The sequence below is a fragment of the Cephus cinctus genome, unplaced genomic scaffold, assembly GCF_000341935.2.
Source record: "Cephus cinctus unplaced genomic scaffold, Ccin1 Ccin1_scaffold0240, whole genome shotgun sequence".
Taxonomy (NCBI): domain Eukaryota; kingdom Metazoa; phylum Arthropoda; class Insecta; order Hymenoptera; family Cephidae; genus Cephus; species Cephus cinctus.
Window position 1 is genome coordinate 940349 of NW_014332956.1, and position 17092 is coordinate 957440.

Genomic DNA, 17092 nt, shown 5'->3' on the forward strand with positions numbered 1-17092 from the left:
TTAATTAGGAAAATTAGGCAAAAAAGAATGAAAGTAAGGATAGACAAAAAAAATTAAATTGAAATTGAGATGAGTCAATTTCCTAGATTTGGATGTTAGTTTTTGCCAATAGATGAACAAAAGAATACATTCGAATAAGATATTAAAATTTTATATTTATGGATTGTTTATAATTGTTATTTGATCTGATGATTACCGCAAATGGTTCAATATTCAAATTTTGGAAATCTATTATAGATATGTACTTACTTGAGGATCAACCGGTTTGCTTCTTTCGCTTATTCTAACGACTGAACTTTGAAGTAATTTTCATCCTTTATACATATAGTGGAGGCATGATGGTCTACAAACCGTACGACGGGGTTATCATGTTATTGAGTTAAAATATGCGTTGTACGGGATATGATAATATTTTTAGGCCACCATTTTTTATTGAGATATTGTATACGCCTTCCGGCAATCACAATAATGCAGTTATTACAAAAAATTATTCAACGCTAATGCATTTCTTCAATGTATATAAAATTACACATAAGAGAACAATGTAAAGCATTTTATAAGATATACATAGTTGGACTTTAAGTTCGACTTTGAATTAATGTTATCAGTTATACTTATTATTAAAATTCCTATTCCTAGAAAATTCTTTAAGAACTTTATGATAAGATATTGTCGCATTTCACACCATATGAAAGATGCAAGTTTAAGTTTTTTATGTGACGCAATGAATCAGTATTTAACGTTTTTATAGGATTGTTCAACAAATATAAATTTTGTAGAGCAGAAGTGTTGTTCAAATAGAGATGATCCAAATCTTCGAAATAATTTTCGTTTAAATGAAGATCGGTAAGAAGGTTCAGTGATAAATTCCAGTCTGCTGACAGCTCATGGAGAATATTGTGCGAAAGATCTAATACTTCCAGCCTCTTTAGATTCTCGAATTTATCGAATTGTAGGTTGGATATTTGATTACCAGCTAAGTTAAGATACTTCAATGTCATCGTGTCACAGAAGGTATTTGCGCTCACGGATCTTATTTTATTATATTGTAAAGAGAGACTTTCAAGTTGTGGAAGACCGCATACATCAGGAATTGTACTTAGTTCGTTATGATTTAAAAACAGAGTCTCTAAGTGTAGTGTACGTGAAAAGATTTTGGTGTCTAAGTCACTTATTTGATTGTGTGACAAATTCAGACTTTTTAGATTATTCATATAACTAAATGCATCCGGGTGTATTTTCCTAATGTTGATATTCCCTAGAGACAATATTTCTAAATTGTTTCCATCGCGTGCAAACGGATTGTTGTAATTAGAATTAATATATTCAATATTGTTCCCATCCAATGCTAAAGATACAACGTTTGGAAAATCTTGTATACGAAAAGTTTTAATATTATTGTTTTCTAGATACAGGTGTGTAACAGACTCTGGAATAGAGGATATTGATTCCTCGTGAAAATTGTTATGTGAAAGAAATAAATGTGTGACGTTAGGAAATAGCAATTTCCAACGATAGTTAAATTTGGATAACTTGTTAGATCGTAAATATAAATACTTTACTTCTGGATATACACGAGAGATCGTTGGCCATTCTCCAGAATCATAAGAACGATAACCGTCGTAATTTTGAACAGTGGAATCCAGAACCAATACTTTTAGTTTCACAGGAAAATTAGCATATATTACATCTTGTACTGAAGGATTCAATGATAAATCAAGGTAGCAAAGATTTGGTAACCGCGCGAAAGCATCGCGTGCTATGGTTGATATACCATTTCCTCTTAAATTCAACGCAATGACGTGCGAACTTGATAAAAATTTCGAGCGGAGCGAATTTAATCCCATGCTTTCAAAATTAATGCTTATTCCGTTTTCCGTTTGATTACAAATTTCATCCAGGTATATTCCATCGACTGCGACAATGGACTCTGTTTCTTGACATCCCGCGAGCGCCAATAGAAAAACATGTAGAAACACTGTACTCCAGAGTTTTGATATCTTCACTGAAAAAATTGTTTCGATCATTTATACAAAATGGTCAATTGAAAGTTTCGGGCAATTTCGAACTTTTCTATCCTGAAGGTATTTTGAAAGACACGCCATATCGATAATTTGTCAAAATAGAATTTAATTTTAAAAGCACATTACACCTCTACCGTATTAAATAATTTAATTAAACTGTACTCACTCGTTTATGCTGTTCGATAAGTCTGGTTAAAACTCTCGCTTAGCTCAGACTTACAATGATTCAGGAATCACAGTCACACTGCGTCTGATACCGCGTGCCTCAAATGGCTGCTACTTATACCCTATGTGACTCCCTTTGGCACGAAACATGTGAGCCATTTCTCAGAAAGACGCGCTGAAGATATGTATAGCCTTACACATTCAAGCTTGTTTACTTACTCCAGAATGTTTCTGTAATTAAAGTAATTTAAAAACAATAATTGATATCATGAAGTTATTCATTTTCATTCGATTTAATGTTTGCGTACGGTGATAAACTTAATTCTTTACCAATATCAATCGAGTTCTGTGATGCGATCATAGTCTGAACTTAAATAAAAATATTTAATGTTAATGTGTGCGTTTTTAAATTTTCAAGCTGCCAATATGATTTTCGCATTCTGCATATAAAAGAGATATATAAAACATTCAATCGTTTGACTATCATTTAGATTTCCAGGAACAATTTCAATTTATTTCATAAACAACCAAGCATTGACAACGTTTCCTCTTTTTATACTTGACAAGCAACCTGAATTATCTCAATAAAGTTTTATAGAAGTCAATAATTATTCGGTTTTCCTCTTATTGTTATCCTCGACTTGAGACATATTTTGGGGGGTTATTTGGGCGCCATCGTGGTTCATCTCCTCTGCTTTTTGTTTGTAATTATCCTTGATGTCATTCCAGAGTCTCTGAAAGAAATGTATAAAAATAATTAACAAATGGAAATATTTACAAATGTAAAATCGTTCTATATTAGATTGATCTCGGTTCACTTAGCCAATTATCTAAATTAACCTCGGAGGTCAGAGATTGTGAGACCGAATGAATAATATCAACATCATTATAGACTAAGATTATTATTTCTAATAATATCACGATAACGTACCCCCCGATTCAGTTCCTCGAACATATATTCGCATGCGTGATCGAATGCCCGTTCGAAGAAAAATGCACCAACCACCATCGCTAGGGCAAATGTCGAGCTGCGTTTGCATACGAACTGATAAAATGCCCGTCCAGCCATTCTCCAAACTGATATTCAGCTGTTTTATAGCCGAGAACTGTAATCAGCTGCATTACGTGTGCTATGCATCTTTCATTTAATTTAATTCGATATTCGAGTCGATAATCGATTATAAACATCTCCCCGCAAAATTTCTAATTCGTGACAGACTTACGTAAAATTTTTATTCGCTTATAAAAAAAAGTCCATTGGACGCAAAATATAAATAAAAAATTAATATTTATGATTTATCATGTCAATCCCAAAGGAAAATGACGAAAGGACATGGAAAAACGATAAGAAGTTACAAGAGGATGAACTGTAAATAATTAGTTAATATTCGCGTTTTATTTTCTTAAAACAAAAATCATCAATTTCAGTCCACCTGAATATGAAATCAAGAAAAAAGTAGGTCAAATCTGCAATTCGAATTTCTCTACGGGACCTGCTGTAAGCTTGTCCCTGAGAAATTCTCAAAATGAGAAAATAATAATCGTCCTTATTGCTCTCGGTCCTTTATCTAAAATGTTTCCCCTTGTGACTTCAATTTCGTAGGTAAAGGCTGACAGTCGAGATTTGATTTCCACGAGGTAGATTAGATAACACTATTAGAAAGTACTCCGAGAAGGCTTTCTAGCGATAAGAACACTACGTATATCTCGATAAGGTTATTTTCATGAAACGATATTCGAGTAGGTATCGCCAAAGAGAAAACGAAGGACCCCTGCTAAATTCGATTTGTCAATCGGGATCAGATCATTTAAAAATCGCGTAAGCTCTTGACTACGGTATCATTGATTAATTTCTGCATATTTAGACTAACCCTAAAGTAACATATATTTTTAGATCCGAGAGGTATGACTTCTTTGACACGGTTAGTCCGAAAGAACAAGAATCAGGGACAGAATACCACGGCAATGCAATGGCTCAACCCTTGTCTTGTGTACAGATGGAAAATTCAGCCAAGGATCAGATTAAGGATGCGGACGATAAAAGGTTGCAGGATATCACGGAGAGAAGAGAAATGAAGAATTACGATGCAAAAACCGAAAGGAAAATGTGTTATATGCTTAACTGTCCTGTGAATAAGAAATTGAAGCATGAGAAGTTGTGCAACACTGACGAGTGTCCTGCGGTGATAAGGAAAAAGATAATCAAGGAGACGAAAAAGTCAGAAAAGTGCAATAAAAAAAATCCTTTAATGATTTTAGGGTAAATTGATTTTTCGAAAAATCTCTTTTTTTAAAAGAAATTACGTTTGTCAAACTTTTTCTATCTTTTTAGGGAAGCCGTAATAAACACGTGAGTATTACAGCTACATTTAGTTCTTTTAAAAGAGTCCAAACTTCTGCTGCAGATTCATGGACAAGGAATCCAGCAAGCTATCAAAGAATGAAAAAAAATGGAAGAAAAAGTACAATTTAGAAACACCAAATGAACAATTGCAGGATTTCAATAACAGCTGTTGTCAAACCAAGGACAAACTGAGCTATGAACATCGATATAAATATTTATCGCAGCAAGAAGATTCGAACTCTTTGCTCGAATTTTCAAAACCAGTAACCACCTCTTGTACCACACTGAAATATCCTATTTCGAAAAACCATGAAGTAACTAAAGAATTAATAGAGAAATCTAATTATAACGACGAACAGAGTCAATTAAATTACGCTATGCAGTCCAGGTATTTAAGATCTCTTTGCTTAAGTAGATAAGGATAGAAAATTAACAATTCATAATAAATTTGCAGCATCCTCGAAACGATCCCATTTGCAAAGCTTTAAAGTAATTATTTTTACAAGCGTGTCCTCCATATTTCAGGAGTGCCGACCCTTTAGTGATTCACCGATCCAAAGACGTTCATCACGTTTATATTAGACTTAATAATCCTAGTCCCTTTGAACCGGAAGTAGGCGCGTGGAGTGTCCGAGACACTTCAACTCGATGCTTTTCAAATGGATTACAAAATCGCGTGACCGTTAGGTTTAATCGAAGTATTTCGCAACGTAGTTAAATACCGAGATCGAGTTTGAATTACGTACATTTCTAACCTAAAAAAATGACCAAACCATATCAAGTGAAGTAATCTTTGTTAAAATAACCACTTAACTAGTCTTCAATGGGAGTCTCTGTTTTTGAGCTTTTTCTAGATTATCCTCGACAGGATATTGAATCTGCTGCACAACCATAATAACTTTCCTTTGTACGTTCAGACTGAACAGCTTGAGAGGATGTCCAAATACACCGTGTAAACTAAAGGAGAAGGATGAGATATATTTTGCGAAGCACGTACCTAAGGAAATCAAAGAAAGAAGCCCGCAGCTTCTTTTGAGCTGTTATGAAAATTATAGTGCGTCCGAGAGAGATGGAAATCCCAGGTACGTGGGAGCGGATATAATCGAAATGAAAGAAATTAGTGGAGAAGGAGTGCCAAGGAGAAATGAAATGAAAGGAGAACGGACGGCGTTGGATGCCGGAAAGGGATCGGAAATTAAGGGACAAGAAAAACTGAGTGTAATTGCTCCTCGCGTACGAGGGTCATTTAATGAGGAGAGAACGTTCTGTTCTTCAGGAAATATTAATTATCTTGAGGAGAAACTCACGGAAAGGACAAGGTAAGCTATCGTATGATATTACTTGTCCTATTAGGGTAATATCCTTGAAATTCTTATTTTTAGATCAAAACAATGTAAGGGATGTTCCAATTCGTTATCCGAAACAGCAAATAACTTTAGTGAAAGCTACAATGATAAAATGGACAGGTCGTACTTGGTTAATGACGTTGCAGTTAAAAGTGACCTAATACCAAATTCCCACGCATTTCCCGTATTGTTAAAAGATAAAGAATGTTTGGAATCTACAGGATTTCGAAAACGAATAAGATCGGATAAGTCTGACATAGGTAATGGAATGTCTGTATGATCGATATTAAAGAATGCATCAATAATAATAGAAAAATGTGTACCATCGAATAACACACTAAAATTACGTAAAAGACATAGGTACTATATCACCATTGAAAGCTGTCGCGGATGTGGATGTGAGGGAAAATAAAATTTCAAAAAATAACGACAACTCCCCGTCGGGACAGTCCTTTCGTCCAGTGATAAATTGGAATATGGACCAGGCGCCAGTTCCAAAGGAAATCGATGCACGTGCCTCCAATAAATTCGATGCTACGAAATTGTCCAATAGAAACAATGGCATTGACCATTTTGAGAATATACCATTTTACGAGAAGAACGGGACTGCTGTGTACGCTCTGAGTAATTCTCGATCTGAAGAAAATAATAAGAATCCTCCAGACCCAACAGAAGGTAGTACGATAGTTGGAAGATTTGACAGATAACACAAGAAATTGTCGAACCACCATTATGACAGGTTTAGAATATTCCTCAAAGAGAGATGAGAAACCATTCCGAAATTCTTTGAAGAATCTGAGACAAACGAGCGCAGATAACCTAATTAAGAAAGCATCTTCGAAGAAGGTAACGATATCAGAGGAAGACGCGGATTCGGATTGTTATACAAATTCGTCTGACATTCCACCTGCAAATAAAGTATCAGTCCATTTGTTGGACGGAACGAAAAGAAAGTAAAAATTTATCTGTTAAAAATATAACGTACAAAAAGTATAGCACGTTATGCTCAAGTTGAAATTGTTTTATTCAGCTATCGGAATTTTTCTGAGGACCCTAATATTATTGAACATAATGAAGTTCCACGCAATAAGGTTACCTTCGTGGGAGCAAATAGTATCTCGTCTGCCTGTGCAATGAGTCTCATATTAAAGGTAATTCCTTAATGATATTAGGGCAGAGTAAAATATTATGTTTTATTTACTATAAGGTTACGTCGTCTATATTATAATCTATGATATTTCTCCCATAGGATATTACGAGAGAAATAATGTTTTACGATGATCAGTCTGTCTCCAGATTATTAGACGACACGATAGACATTCGACGTGCCTCTTCATACACGGAACAATCAAATATCCTTTGTAGCAATGGTGACGGAAAGCTAATAAAATTATATTAAAAATATTTTAATCACGTCCTCTATAAATTATCATCACTCTCAGTTCATTCTCTACAGATCCAACGGACACGGCTACTTCGCAGCTTGTAATAATAATCGGTGAAAATGCCAGTAAGAATCAAAATAAAATGAACGTGGTAAGAAAGAATATTCAGAGGTTAAATAACTACGTAAGGAATTTAGCAGAACATAGTCCAGAAGCAGTGTTCCTGGTAGCCGTAGAACCAGGTACAGTGAGTGATTAATTTTCACGTGTAATCGTTGCAGAATATCTGTAGAAAAATATTTTAATTTCTAGTTGATCTAATGAGCTGGGTTGTATGGAGAATGACACAGTTACCTTCGAATCAAGTAATAGGAACCGGTACGAATCTTGACACTGTTAATTTGCGTAATCTTCTTGCAAAAAAAGTCAATTTGCCAATCAACATCATTGACGCTTGGATTATCGGTGAACGAGGAGAAAATTGTCTTCCTGTATGGTCGAGTGTTAACATGGTTGATTCCAAATTGAGTCACTTGAGTGGAAGTCAGATAGCCGAGGAATGGTCAGACATACTCGAAGCCTTCGTGCGTGGGTAAGTGCAGAGGATCCCGGTATTCTGGGTCAGTTCAAGAGAATTTGTGATAAGACACATTCTTGTAGAAATGCTGATACAAATTCTGCGAGAGGCCATCTGGAGTGGACTGTTATCATGAGTATAGTTGATCTTTGTCAGACTATATTGCAAAACAGAAAAAATGTGCATTCAGTATCCACACTTGTTGGGGTAAGTTTGTAATTTAGTCTGTTACTTATTTTTTACGTAAAATGTTCTGTCAAAAATTATTGTAGGGACACTATGATGTGGATTTAGAAGTATTTCTTTCCGTACCTTGTAAAATATCTGCAAGGGGAGTCCAGAATATAATTAAGCTTCGTTTAACTAAACGAGAGAAGGAATTGTTTAAACATTCGGCAACAGTCTGCAAAAAAGTGTTGAATGACTGCCAGCTTAATTTACCGGCAGGTGATGTAATTGAAGTGCCGGAAGAAGACGAAGAGGTCTTTTCATCGTTTCCTGTCAGAAGATAAATTTTTTGATAATCAGTACTGATCGATAAAAATATACTAATAAATTAACGTTCGAATAGTCATTCTTTTATTACATCGAAACTTTATACAAATTATAATCTATCATTGCAGATACTATCACACAATTCTAAATCTCGCAATGTATTTAATAAAATAAGTAATGTAATCCGTTTTCTATAGTGAGAAAAACAGTGTCTTGGTACAGTTATATGAAAATTAATAATATATACAAGAGCTATACGCGCAAATACAGAGAATGTCCATAACAGCACGAATAGACATTGTTCTATGAGTCTCCTTTGATGACATAAGTTCTAAACACGCACGTCACTGAAACTTTGTACTTGTATAGACAAATATATTACAATGTCTATATCTTTCTCGTGCTAGATCCTTGAGCAACCTTCATAAATTGCTCTAAATTTCTCATTTACATTATTATAAAATATTCTGTTGTGTTTTCACGATGTCGATACGAAATTTTTAATTATATTATTTCCTGGAGTTTGTAAGACTTTGCGTGACAACCTTATGAGCCCTGAGACTGGATCTCTTCCAAAATATTTAACTTGTAGTTCTTGACCTACTTCAAGACCTAATGCGGATGGATGGCTAATCTTGCGTTGATCTAATTGGGAATTATGAAGCAGCGTTGGATTCATAGTGGGATACAAAGTAACCATAACGCCAGTCTCGCGAATCTCAACTATCTTTGCCGTATAAATACCACCAAAGTCAAGAGTTGGCTCGCGCGATTGTGACATTAAATTCTGAATCATTTCCTTTGCTTCATCCATTGCCGCTTGATTAGGAGCGAAGATGGTATATATATTTTCATCTGAGGGATGTATCTGCAAATAACGATTTTTATACATATAGTGTGATAAAAGGAAAGAAATTGATGCATTTTCCACAAAGATGACAAATAATAAATATAAGAGATGCAAATACTTACGTGGACTCCAGTCTCGACCAGAATCTTTTTTAAATTTGAACCTCCCACTCCGAGGAATTTACCTCGTTGATGAACAGGTACTTCAATGTCTTCTGTAACGGGCAGATTGTCTTTCTTTTCAGATCTAGGCTTAGCAATGACTGTGTTCATAATATTAATAATTTGTGATTTAGCGTCTAAGGCACGAGATATGCTCTCCATTACGATTTTTAATGGAAGACCAGGAATCTTTATGTCAGCCTGCAAAGCAGTAAATCCTTTTTTTGTTCCAGCTACCTTAAAGTCCATATCTCCCATGTAGTCTTCGATACCCTAGTGAACAAAGAATATTTTTCTGTACATACATTTCTCTAGACGGTATGAAAATACTGAGTTGCAACAATGAGATTAGGTACCAGTAAGTCTGTAAGTATCCTGTAATCTTCAATTTGGTGTGACTTTTCATTATATTTAGTAATTAAACCCATTGCAACACCCGCTGCTGCAGAAGATATAGGTACACCAGCATCCATTAGAGCCATACTTCCTCCACAGACAGATGCCATGGATGAGGAACCTTTAATAGAAACAGCACTACTAAATTTAGTTGATATTATTAAATCAATTTGATATACGAATCACAATGCAATAACCGTATTACCATTTGACTCCAGAACTTCACTGGTAAGTCGTATGGTGAATGGATAATCTTTTGGAAGGACAGCGCGTAAGCCTCGTTCAGCCAAAGCCCCATGGCCCATTTCTCTTCGACCTATAGGACCCATTCGTCCTGTTTCGTTAGTGGCATATGGTGGGAACTCGTAATGCAAAAAGAAATTTTTCTCTTTTACTCCACTAAAGAGAAAAGGGATTTAACAAAATGTATTTTAATATCACTAAGTCAATTGTACACACCCTGCTAACATGGATATCGGATCCATTTTTAAGGCACTCTCAACAGAGTCAAGAGTTACGGTGCAAAAGACTTGTGTTTGGCCTCGCTGAAACAGAGCTGATCCATGCAGCGGTTTATACAGATTTACTTCACACGTTATATCTCGGATTTCTTCTAGTTTTCGACCATCGCATCTGTAACATGATTGATTTGGAGTTCAACAATTTATAGTATGGATGACTTGTGTGTTCAAGTAAAATTCAATACCTTATCTCATTTTCGAAAATAAGGGATCGGAAGATTTGTTTACTAATTTGTCCAAAAGCCTCCACCACCATAGGGAGGTCCAAATCGGAGTAACTCTTTTTCATACTTTCCATAACGTCCGTTCTAACATTATTAACAGCTGTATCTCTTGATATCTTGTCGTGTTTATAGTCCGTAAATATTTCACGAAGTTTCATTTCTGATAGAGATCTGACAGTATCTATTAATTCTTGAAAACTCTCAGGAACAGGTGTTACATCTCTTTTTGGTTTTCCATGTCCTTTTTGTAGCTGTTGTATTGAAGTAACAATACCCTGACATTCCTTCACACCAAGCTTGATAGCTTTTTTTAAATCTTGCTCCAAGATATTCTCTGCTGATGCTTCCATCATAATGACTAAATTTTGGCTTGTAGCACTTACAATAAGATTCAGTAGGCTTTGATGCATTTCTCGTCGGGTTGGATTAATTATTACTTCATTATCAATCAACCCTACTCTAACAGCACCAACAGGACCATTCCATGGTACATCGGACAAAGCTAAAGCAGCAGACGCACCATTAATGGAAAGTACATCTGGGTCGTTGATACCATCTATTGCCAACATGTTACACATTATCTGTGTCTCATAAGAATATCCTTGTGGAAAAAGTGGTCTAATTGATCTATCTATTAGACGACTTGTTAAAATTTCATACTCCGTTGGTCCTAGTTCCCGCCGTAGAAAATTTGTAGGAATACGGCCAGCTGCAGCTCCTTTTTGTTTATAGTCTACTACCAGAGGTAGAAACGAAGTATTGGATGTATAAGTTTTACTGACTGTCGTAACCATAACAGAGGTATCTCCGAGAGAAGCCACAGCACATCCATCAGCAAAACGTGCATATTTACCTGTGGAGAGCCTAAGGTTCCTCCTAAATGAATTAGATCATTTGAAGTAAATGAAGATTATATATCTTGAAAAATACTTAAAAAATGTCTAAGCAAGTATGCTATTAATTGATTACACTTGCAAAAGTTTGAAATCTTTATTTAAACGCAATAAATAAACAAATGTATCAATAACAAATTTTATTAATTAACGATAACATGCTTTTCTTTTAAACCATAAATACATCGTCACACCATTGATGAAGACAATGAAGAATATTATGAGTATAGGTCGAACGTTTAGTTCATCTAGACATCATTTGTAAAGTCATGTTCTGATTAAATATTTTTTTTTATCTAAAGGATGCTGTGCTACAGAATTTACGTAAAGGAATTGAAGGTTAACATAAAAGATAATACGATGTTCTTACCCGTTAGGCAATGGAACAACCACTTCGGATTCATTGAATGATTTATGCGTACTAAATCTAATTAAGGATAAATAGTCTTTTTTCCAATGGTTCTGGTCTGATATACGTATTAATTTATTATGTTTCAATAACCTACAACTTGAAAACGTTGCCATTCCTACTTGATGAACCGGTATCTTTTGAATGCTCCATTGATGCTGTAACCTTAATAGACTGAAAACCCTCTATATAAAAACAAATGTTTGAGGCGACATCACGTGGTGACATATATTTCCATTGTAAATGGACCTAAAGATACGTCCCTAACAGTTCGCATGAAAGTCAAAGTCAAGTTTAGCATTTTCATAATTAGCACCAGAGATGAGTAGAGAGATGCACAACGCTGCGGTTTTAGGCCAGAGATGAGTAGGGAGATGCACAACGCTACGGTTTTAGGCGAAACCAAAAACATGGCCCTAAATCGTGGCGGCGAGTCCGGGAGTAGGATTTTGTGATCATCACCTCCGTCGATAATGCATGTCCCGTCGTAGCCGAGCTGAACGTGATCACAAACGTATAGTTTGACGGGCAGAGGTTCTCCGGAATATACCGCTGGTTCCCAGAGCAACCCTTAGAACGCGGCCGCTCATCAGATATTGCCAAAATATTTTTTTTGTAATCTTAAATTCGAGTGCACATTATAAGCTCGATAATATTTACTAAGCCAAAAGCCAGCACCTGATGCCTGCTTGCGTTAAGGAGTGCAGCGATGGGGTGCTAGATTCCAGAATTATTTAACAATAATTCCAAGCGGAACTATGGTCCCAACATTGAGTACTAGAGAGAACTATTCCGGAACTGTTTGAAACATAACCTGAAAACAACACTGAAAGCCAGCTCCTTATGCATACCTGCACTGAAGCATATGGTGCAACTAGTATCCTTAATAGGTATTTTAACGATGTTACGTAGCAGAACTATTGTTAAAACCTATTAGGAACTATAGAACTCCTCGAAAACTATTGAAAAAGCCTATTGTTTAATCATTTTTAAGAGATTTTAAACAAGGGCGGTGCTGGAGCTGACACCCGTGTACCACCTTAATTTTTGTAATGTTACGTAGCAGAACTATTGTTAAAACCTATCAGGAACTATAGAACTCCTTGAGAACTGTTGAAAAAGCCTATTGTTCAATCATTTTTAAGAGATTTTAAACAAGGGCGGTGCTGGAGCTGACACCCGTGTACCACCTTAATTTTTGTAATGTTACGTAGCAGAACTATTGTTAAAACCTATCAGGAACTATAGAACTCCTTGAGAACTGTTGAAAAAGCCTATTGTTCAATCATTTTTAAGAGATTTTAAAAAAGTGCGGTGTTCCCTATAGTTAGTTGTGTAGCGTATAGTTGTATAGTGTAGATGCATAGCGTACGTATTATCGACGGAGGCGATGATCACGAAATCCTACTCCCGAACTCGCCGCTACGATTTAGCGCCATGCTTTTGGTATCACCTAAAACCGTAGTGTTGTGCATCTCCCTACTGATCTCTGGTATATTCACCCGCTTCTGCCATTCGCATTCGCTCTTGATTGTTCGTGATCCTCCGTGACTAGCGTTTGTGATAAGTCGGCTTCAGTTAATTTTGAGTTGTTTCCTTTTGGACCAACTGTGAACTTTGAAGGTAAAATTCATATTCCGTTACAGTCACTATTAGATTAGCTATACGCCAAAATTATATGACATAAGATAATAGTACGCTTTTATTAGTTTTGCAGTGTCATGATAGTTAACCTCTAATAAGATTTTATATACTGTATTTGAATATTGTATCAATTATTGAAAGCATTTCATAGATTCCAGATTCTGTGTAATTGTATAGCTTTTTAAACTAAAAATTATATTACGTTCCTCGTAATTTATGAATGGGTTGGTTTAACTAATAAACCTGTCACAATGTGTTGACGGTGAATTTACTTGTAATAATTTTTTTAATTTGCAGATGTTTCTGACACGTTCAGAATATGATCGTGGTGTTAACACGTTTTCTCCGGAAGGTCGTTTATTCCAAGTAGAATATGCAATTGAAGCTATCAAACTAGGATCCACCGCCATAGGTATTGCAACTTCGGAAGGTGTAATCTTGGCAGTGGAGAAACGTATTACTTCTCCATTAATGGAACCAACAACAGTAGAAAAAATTGTGGAAGTTGACAAGCATATTGGTTGTGCAGTCTCTGGTCTAATGGCAGATTCAAGAACAATGATCGATCGGGCTAGGGTGGAATGCCAAAATCATTGGTTCATTTATAATGAGAAAATGACAGTAGAGTCAGCAGCTCAAGCTGTATCCAATCTTGCAATACAGTTTGGGGACAGTGACGATGATGGCAGTGCCATGTCTAGGCCATTTGGTGTAGCAATATTATTTGCTGGAATTGATGAAAAAGGACCCCAACTTTTTCATATGGATCCATCCGGTACATTTGTTCAATTTGATGCAAAAGCTATTGGATCAGGTAGCGAAGGTGCACAACAGTCACTTCAAGAAGTGTATCACAAGGTATCGTGCACTGCAGTATATCATACAAGTCCTAAACCTTTTTATTCAAAAACTATTTTTCTGCAGTCAATGACACTGAAGGAGGCAACAACATCAGCATTAACAATCTTAAAGCAGGTCATGGAGGAAAAACTGAATGAAACCAACATTGAAGTAATGACAATGACACCAGGAGCATTCTTTCATATGTTCTCCAAGGCAGAGTTACAGAAGGTGATCAAAGATATAGCTTAAAATTTTCAAATAGACTCGACCTAATAAATTCATTGCTGATTGAAAAGTGCATCAAAGAATTGCATAATTGCGGATTGTATATAGGATTACGCATCGCGGTGATTGTGTTATTCATATACAATCCTTTCTCCCTTTTCATAATATAAGCATTCTCACAGGAGATTGGCACAAAAATATACAAAAAAAAAGAAGATAACCAAAACTATTTTACGTTCGTTTAAAAAAATCCTTATCTCCTATTTTTCCAATATGCCTTATTAATTATTTACCCTCTTGTCGCGTCAGTCATTTTTCCAATATGAGATTTCGATTTCAGATTTATACCCTCGTGGGTAACGACGTACAATTTAACTTGTCATAGAAAACATATAGAATCAGTGTTATCACTGTTTTCTGTATATTTACTGCAATGTCAACTTAATGGGATATTGCACAATTTACTATTACGAAGGTTTTATTTAATCATGTTTTCTCGGAATACTTTAATCCAGATCGTAGAAAATCTGCCGAACGCGAGGGAAGAAGCACCAAAACCACGATCTGACAGTGGTGCTACTCCGAGCATCAAGCCTGCAGCCATTAGTAGCGGATAAAGAAAATACCAGATTATCGTCTACTATTACCAAGCTTAACTAACACGATTGTCACATTGAAATCCTTTATTCATTGGTCATCATTATTTACTAATAAAACAATCAGACCTAATTGATGGTTGCGTTATTTCTATAAATTGTGCAGTCGTGCCTTTTTAACGCTTTTGTTTTAAAAATTTCGTATTAATTAAAATGTATCACCTTTTGGAAATGGTATGCACTATAATAAAATCGTTAATTAAGATAACATTATTACCGTATAATGATTTTTTGAATGTTCATGTTATATTATTTATTAACAAATTTTTATATACACAATGAAAGTAAAATCCAAAAAATTGTTAAGGTATGATTTTTTGGAATTGAAAAAATAATTGGTATACATTCCTCACTTTTATATAGAGGCAGGATTGTCTATTTGGAATAGGCCGAGTCGCCCAGTTAGTGGTTCGCTTTCGATTAAAAGCGCCCTGAATGCCCGTATCCGAAATCAATAATTAATTTTGCCCGGGAGTGCAAAAGCGAGCAGAAATGGCTGGCGCCGGTGCTGCGATGTTACGATAAAACGTCCCTTTTTATCCCGTCCTCTCTCGGCTGCGAGATTATTGGATATTATTCCATTTCAAGCGTTCAATCCCGGTACGATTCGCTCACTTGAATTCCCGTAGGAGGCTTTGCTGACACTCGCTGATTGTGGGAGGCGCTTAAAACGTATTCAAGCCCAAATTGACGCGCTCGTACTACTCCAGGACGCCAGAGAAAAGCAGACAGACGGTTTGCAATAGACAGACAGAGACAAATATACAGAAAGACAGACAAATGAAAAGAGAGAGAAATATAAAAAAATATATAATATCAATTCTAAGCTGATAAGCCGATAGTAGAATTTTTAATCCTTACGTTACCCAAATTGTTTCTAATAAAAATATAAAAATTATATTCCAACTTTTTACTTATTCAACATTATGTATGTATGCATGTTTTCAAGTTCATTAAAGTGTCAAAAAGGAAATCTCAGCAAACAATAAGTACCTGTAAATCCATAGCCTGAAAGGGAATCCTCAATGGTGAAAAACGGTGGCGATACACGCAGCAATAAGGGTGGCAAAATGGGGTGAGTGAAGGGACTGAGAAGGACTCTGTAATTAACTGCGATGAGAGGCGGGATAGTCCCGTTTGAATCCCTGAGAATCCCGTGGGACCTGACCCGTCGTATCAGACGCCAACACTCACTCCCGCCGCCACGTTCAAGTTTCGCTACGATAATTGCCTTCGCTTCACAGTCGCGCCCGATATCAGCAGCAACGGCTGGAAACGCCACGATGGCACGAACAAAATGAAACCCAGACAAATTTAACTTTATCCGTTCTACTGGTAATATGGATATTGTTACTTAACGGTGTTTGTACAACCGATTCAAAAAATAATAATGACAAATGGCTCAACGTAGCTTAACCTATATGCTTTACCTAGTGTAAACGATAAATGACTTTACGCATAAGAAACGATAAACCTGCTTCCTTATTATTAGAGAAGCCTCCGTAGAAAACCGGAAGTACAAAGTACATACATAAATAACAGTGCAGGCTTACGTATTCCCGTATATGTATATATAACACGGTTATAATTCACGCATGGCAGAATCGTCGCGATTTTTTTCACTTTCACAAAACTGGCCGCATGGCCGGTCACAGCAAGATGAACAACTGCTTTTGTATAAGCGATACTCACTGTAGATTATTTAACTATAATATACGGGGTGCTTGGCTCATTTTCGTATTACGTTCTATACTGTGTATACTGTGTCACAATGATCTCGAAACACGGTATAAAATATTGAATTGCCATTGAAAATTCTGAAGCACGCACAAAATGAAAATCTTATCGTGTCGATCTATAGCCAATTAGTAAGTAAATTAATCAGTGAAAATAAACTCGCGTTCAGTCAATCGTTCTTACTTGACCGTGGCCAA

General features: G+C 35.9%; 4 protein-coding genes and 1 non-coding gene across 11 annotated transcripts; 2 read left to right on the top strand and 3 right to left on the bottom strand.

Moving 5' to 3' along the window:
- Positions 1-409: 409 nt before the first annotated feature.
- Positions 410-2350, bottom strand: LOC107265887 (leucine-rich repeats and immunoglobulin-like domains protein 1). Its single transcript, XM_015735777.2, has 2 exons — positions 2191-2350; positions 410-2005 (listed from the first exon to the last, which is right to left on the bottom strand). Coding segments are annotated over exons 1-2 (1350 nt in total). The 5' UTR covers positions 2192-2350; the 3' UTR covers positions 410-656.
- A 435-nt stretch (positions 2351-2785) lies between these two features.
- LOC107265888 lies at positions 2786-7768 on the bottom strand. The gene is made up of 3 exons (XR_003059185.1): positions 7619-7768; positions 7449-7550; positions 2786-2923 (listed from the first exon to the last, which is right to left on the bottom strand). It is a non-coding gene; the product is annotated as an uncharacterized LOC107265888 (transcript).
- LOC107265889 lies at positions 3291-8409 on the top strand. 6 transcript variants are annotated; one of them, XM_025083006.1, is made up of 18 exons: positions 3292-3558; positions 3618-3645; positions 3793-3827; positions 3934-4008; positions 4084-4111; positions 4187-4449; positions 4522-4539; positions 4595-4921; positions 5451-5852; positions 5916-6139; positions 6234-6554; positions 6619-6832; positions 6910-7030; positions 7129-7249; positions 7336-7506; positions 7577-7856; positions 7925-8048; positions 8114-8409. In XM_025083006.1, exons 1-18 carry the CDS (start codon positions 3491-3493, stop codon positions 8351-8353), a joined length of 3060 nt encoding a protein of 1019 aa, XP_024938774.1. In that variant the 5' UTR covers positions 3292-3490; the 3' UTR covers positions 8354-8409. The 6 variants fall into 6 exon arrangements, with proteins under 6 accessions (XP_024938776.1, XP_024938774.1, XP_024938773.1 ...); XM_025083008.1 differs by having other exon boundaries at positions 3291-3558; positions 4084-4449; positions 8136-8322; XM_025083005.1 differs by having other exon boundaries at positions 4084-4449.
- LOC107265890 (polyribonucleotide nucleotidyltransferase 1, mitochondrial) lies at positions 8398-11943 on the bottom strand. The gene is made up of 7 exons (XM_015735782.2): positions 11752-11943; positions 10450-11364; positions 10203-10376; positions 9949-10142; positions 9704-9864; positions 9309-9620; positions 8398-9204 (listed from the first exon to the last, which is right to left on the bottom strand). Exons 1-7 carry the CDS (start codon positions 11904-11906, stop codon positions 8815-8817), a joined length of 2301 nt encoding a protein of 766 aa, XP_015591268.1. The 5' UTR covers positions 11907-11943; the 3' UTR covers positions 8398-8814.
- Positions 11944-13253: 1310 nt separating this feature from the next.
- On the top strand, positions 13254-15231 carry LOC107265894 (proteasome subunit alpha type-5). 2 transcript variants are annotated; one of them, XM_015735790.2, is made up of 4 exons: positions 13254-13413; positions 13732-14292; positions 14359-14505; positions 15018-15231. In XM_015735790.2, exons 2-4 carry the CDS (start codon positions 13732-13734, stop codon positions 15117-15119), a joined length of 810 nt encoding a protein of 269 aa, XP_015591276.1. In that variant the 5' UTR covers positions 13254-13413; the 3' UTR covers positions 15120-15231. The 2 variants fall into 2 exon arrangements, with proteins under 2 accessions (XP_015591276.1, XP_015591277.1); XM_015735791.2 differs by lacking the exon at positions 15018-15231 and having other exon boundaries at positions 14359-14731.
- The last annotated feature ends 1861 nt before the right edge of the window (positions 15232-17092 follow it).

Excerpts from the sequence above, each read along its gene's own strand:
- LOC107265889 (XM_025083005.1), top strand. The coding sequence starts at position 3,491 with ATGTCAATCCCAAAGGAAAATGACGAAAGGACATGGAAAAACGATAAG. Across the intron at positions 3,559-3,617 it reads AAGTTACAAGAGGATGAACT|TCCACCTGAATATGAAATCA; the intron begins GTAAATAATTAG and ends CATCAATTTCAG. Across the intron at positions 7,031-7,128 it reads CAATGAGTCTCATATTAAAG|GATATTACGAGAGAAATAAT; the intron begins GTAATTCCTTAA and ends TTTCTCCCATAG.
- LOC107265890 (XM_015735782.2), bottom strand. The coding sequence starts at position 11,906 with ATGGCAACGTTTTCAAGTTGTAGGTTATTGAAACATAATAAATTAATA. Across the intron at positions 11,365-11,751 it reads GTTGTTCCATTGCCTAACGG|GAGGAACCTTAGGCTCTCCA; the intron begins GTAAGAACATCG and ends TAATTCATTTAG. Across the intron at positions 9,205-9,308 it reads TGGTCGAGACTGGAGTCCAC|ATACATCCCTCAGATGAAAA; the intron begins GTAAGTATTTGC and ends CGTTATTTGCAG.
- LOC107265894 (XM_015735790.2), top strand. The coding sequence starts at position 13,732 with ATGTTTCTGACACGTTCAGAATATGATCGTGGTGTTAACACGTTTTCT. Across the intron at positions 14,293-14,358 it reads TTCAAGAAGTGTATCACAAG|TCAATGACACTGAAGGAGGC; the intron begins GTATCGTGCACT and ends ATTTTTCTGCAG. Across the intron at positions 14,506-15,017 it reads CCAAGGCAGAGTTACAGAAG|ATCGTAGAAAATCTGCCGAA; the intron begins GTGATCAAAGAT and ends ACTTTAATCCAG.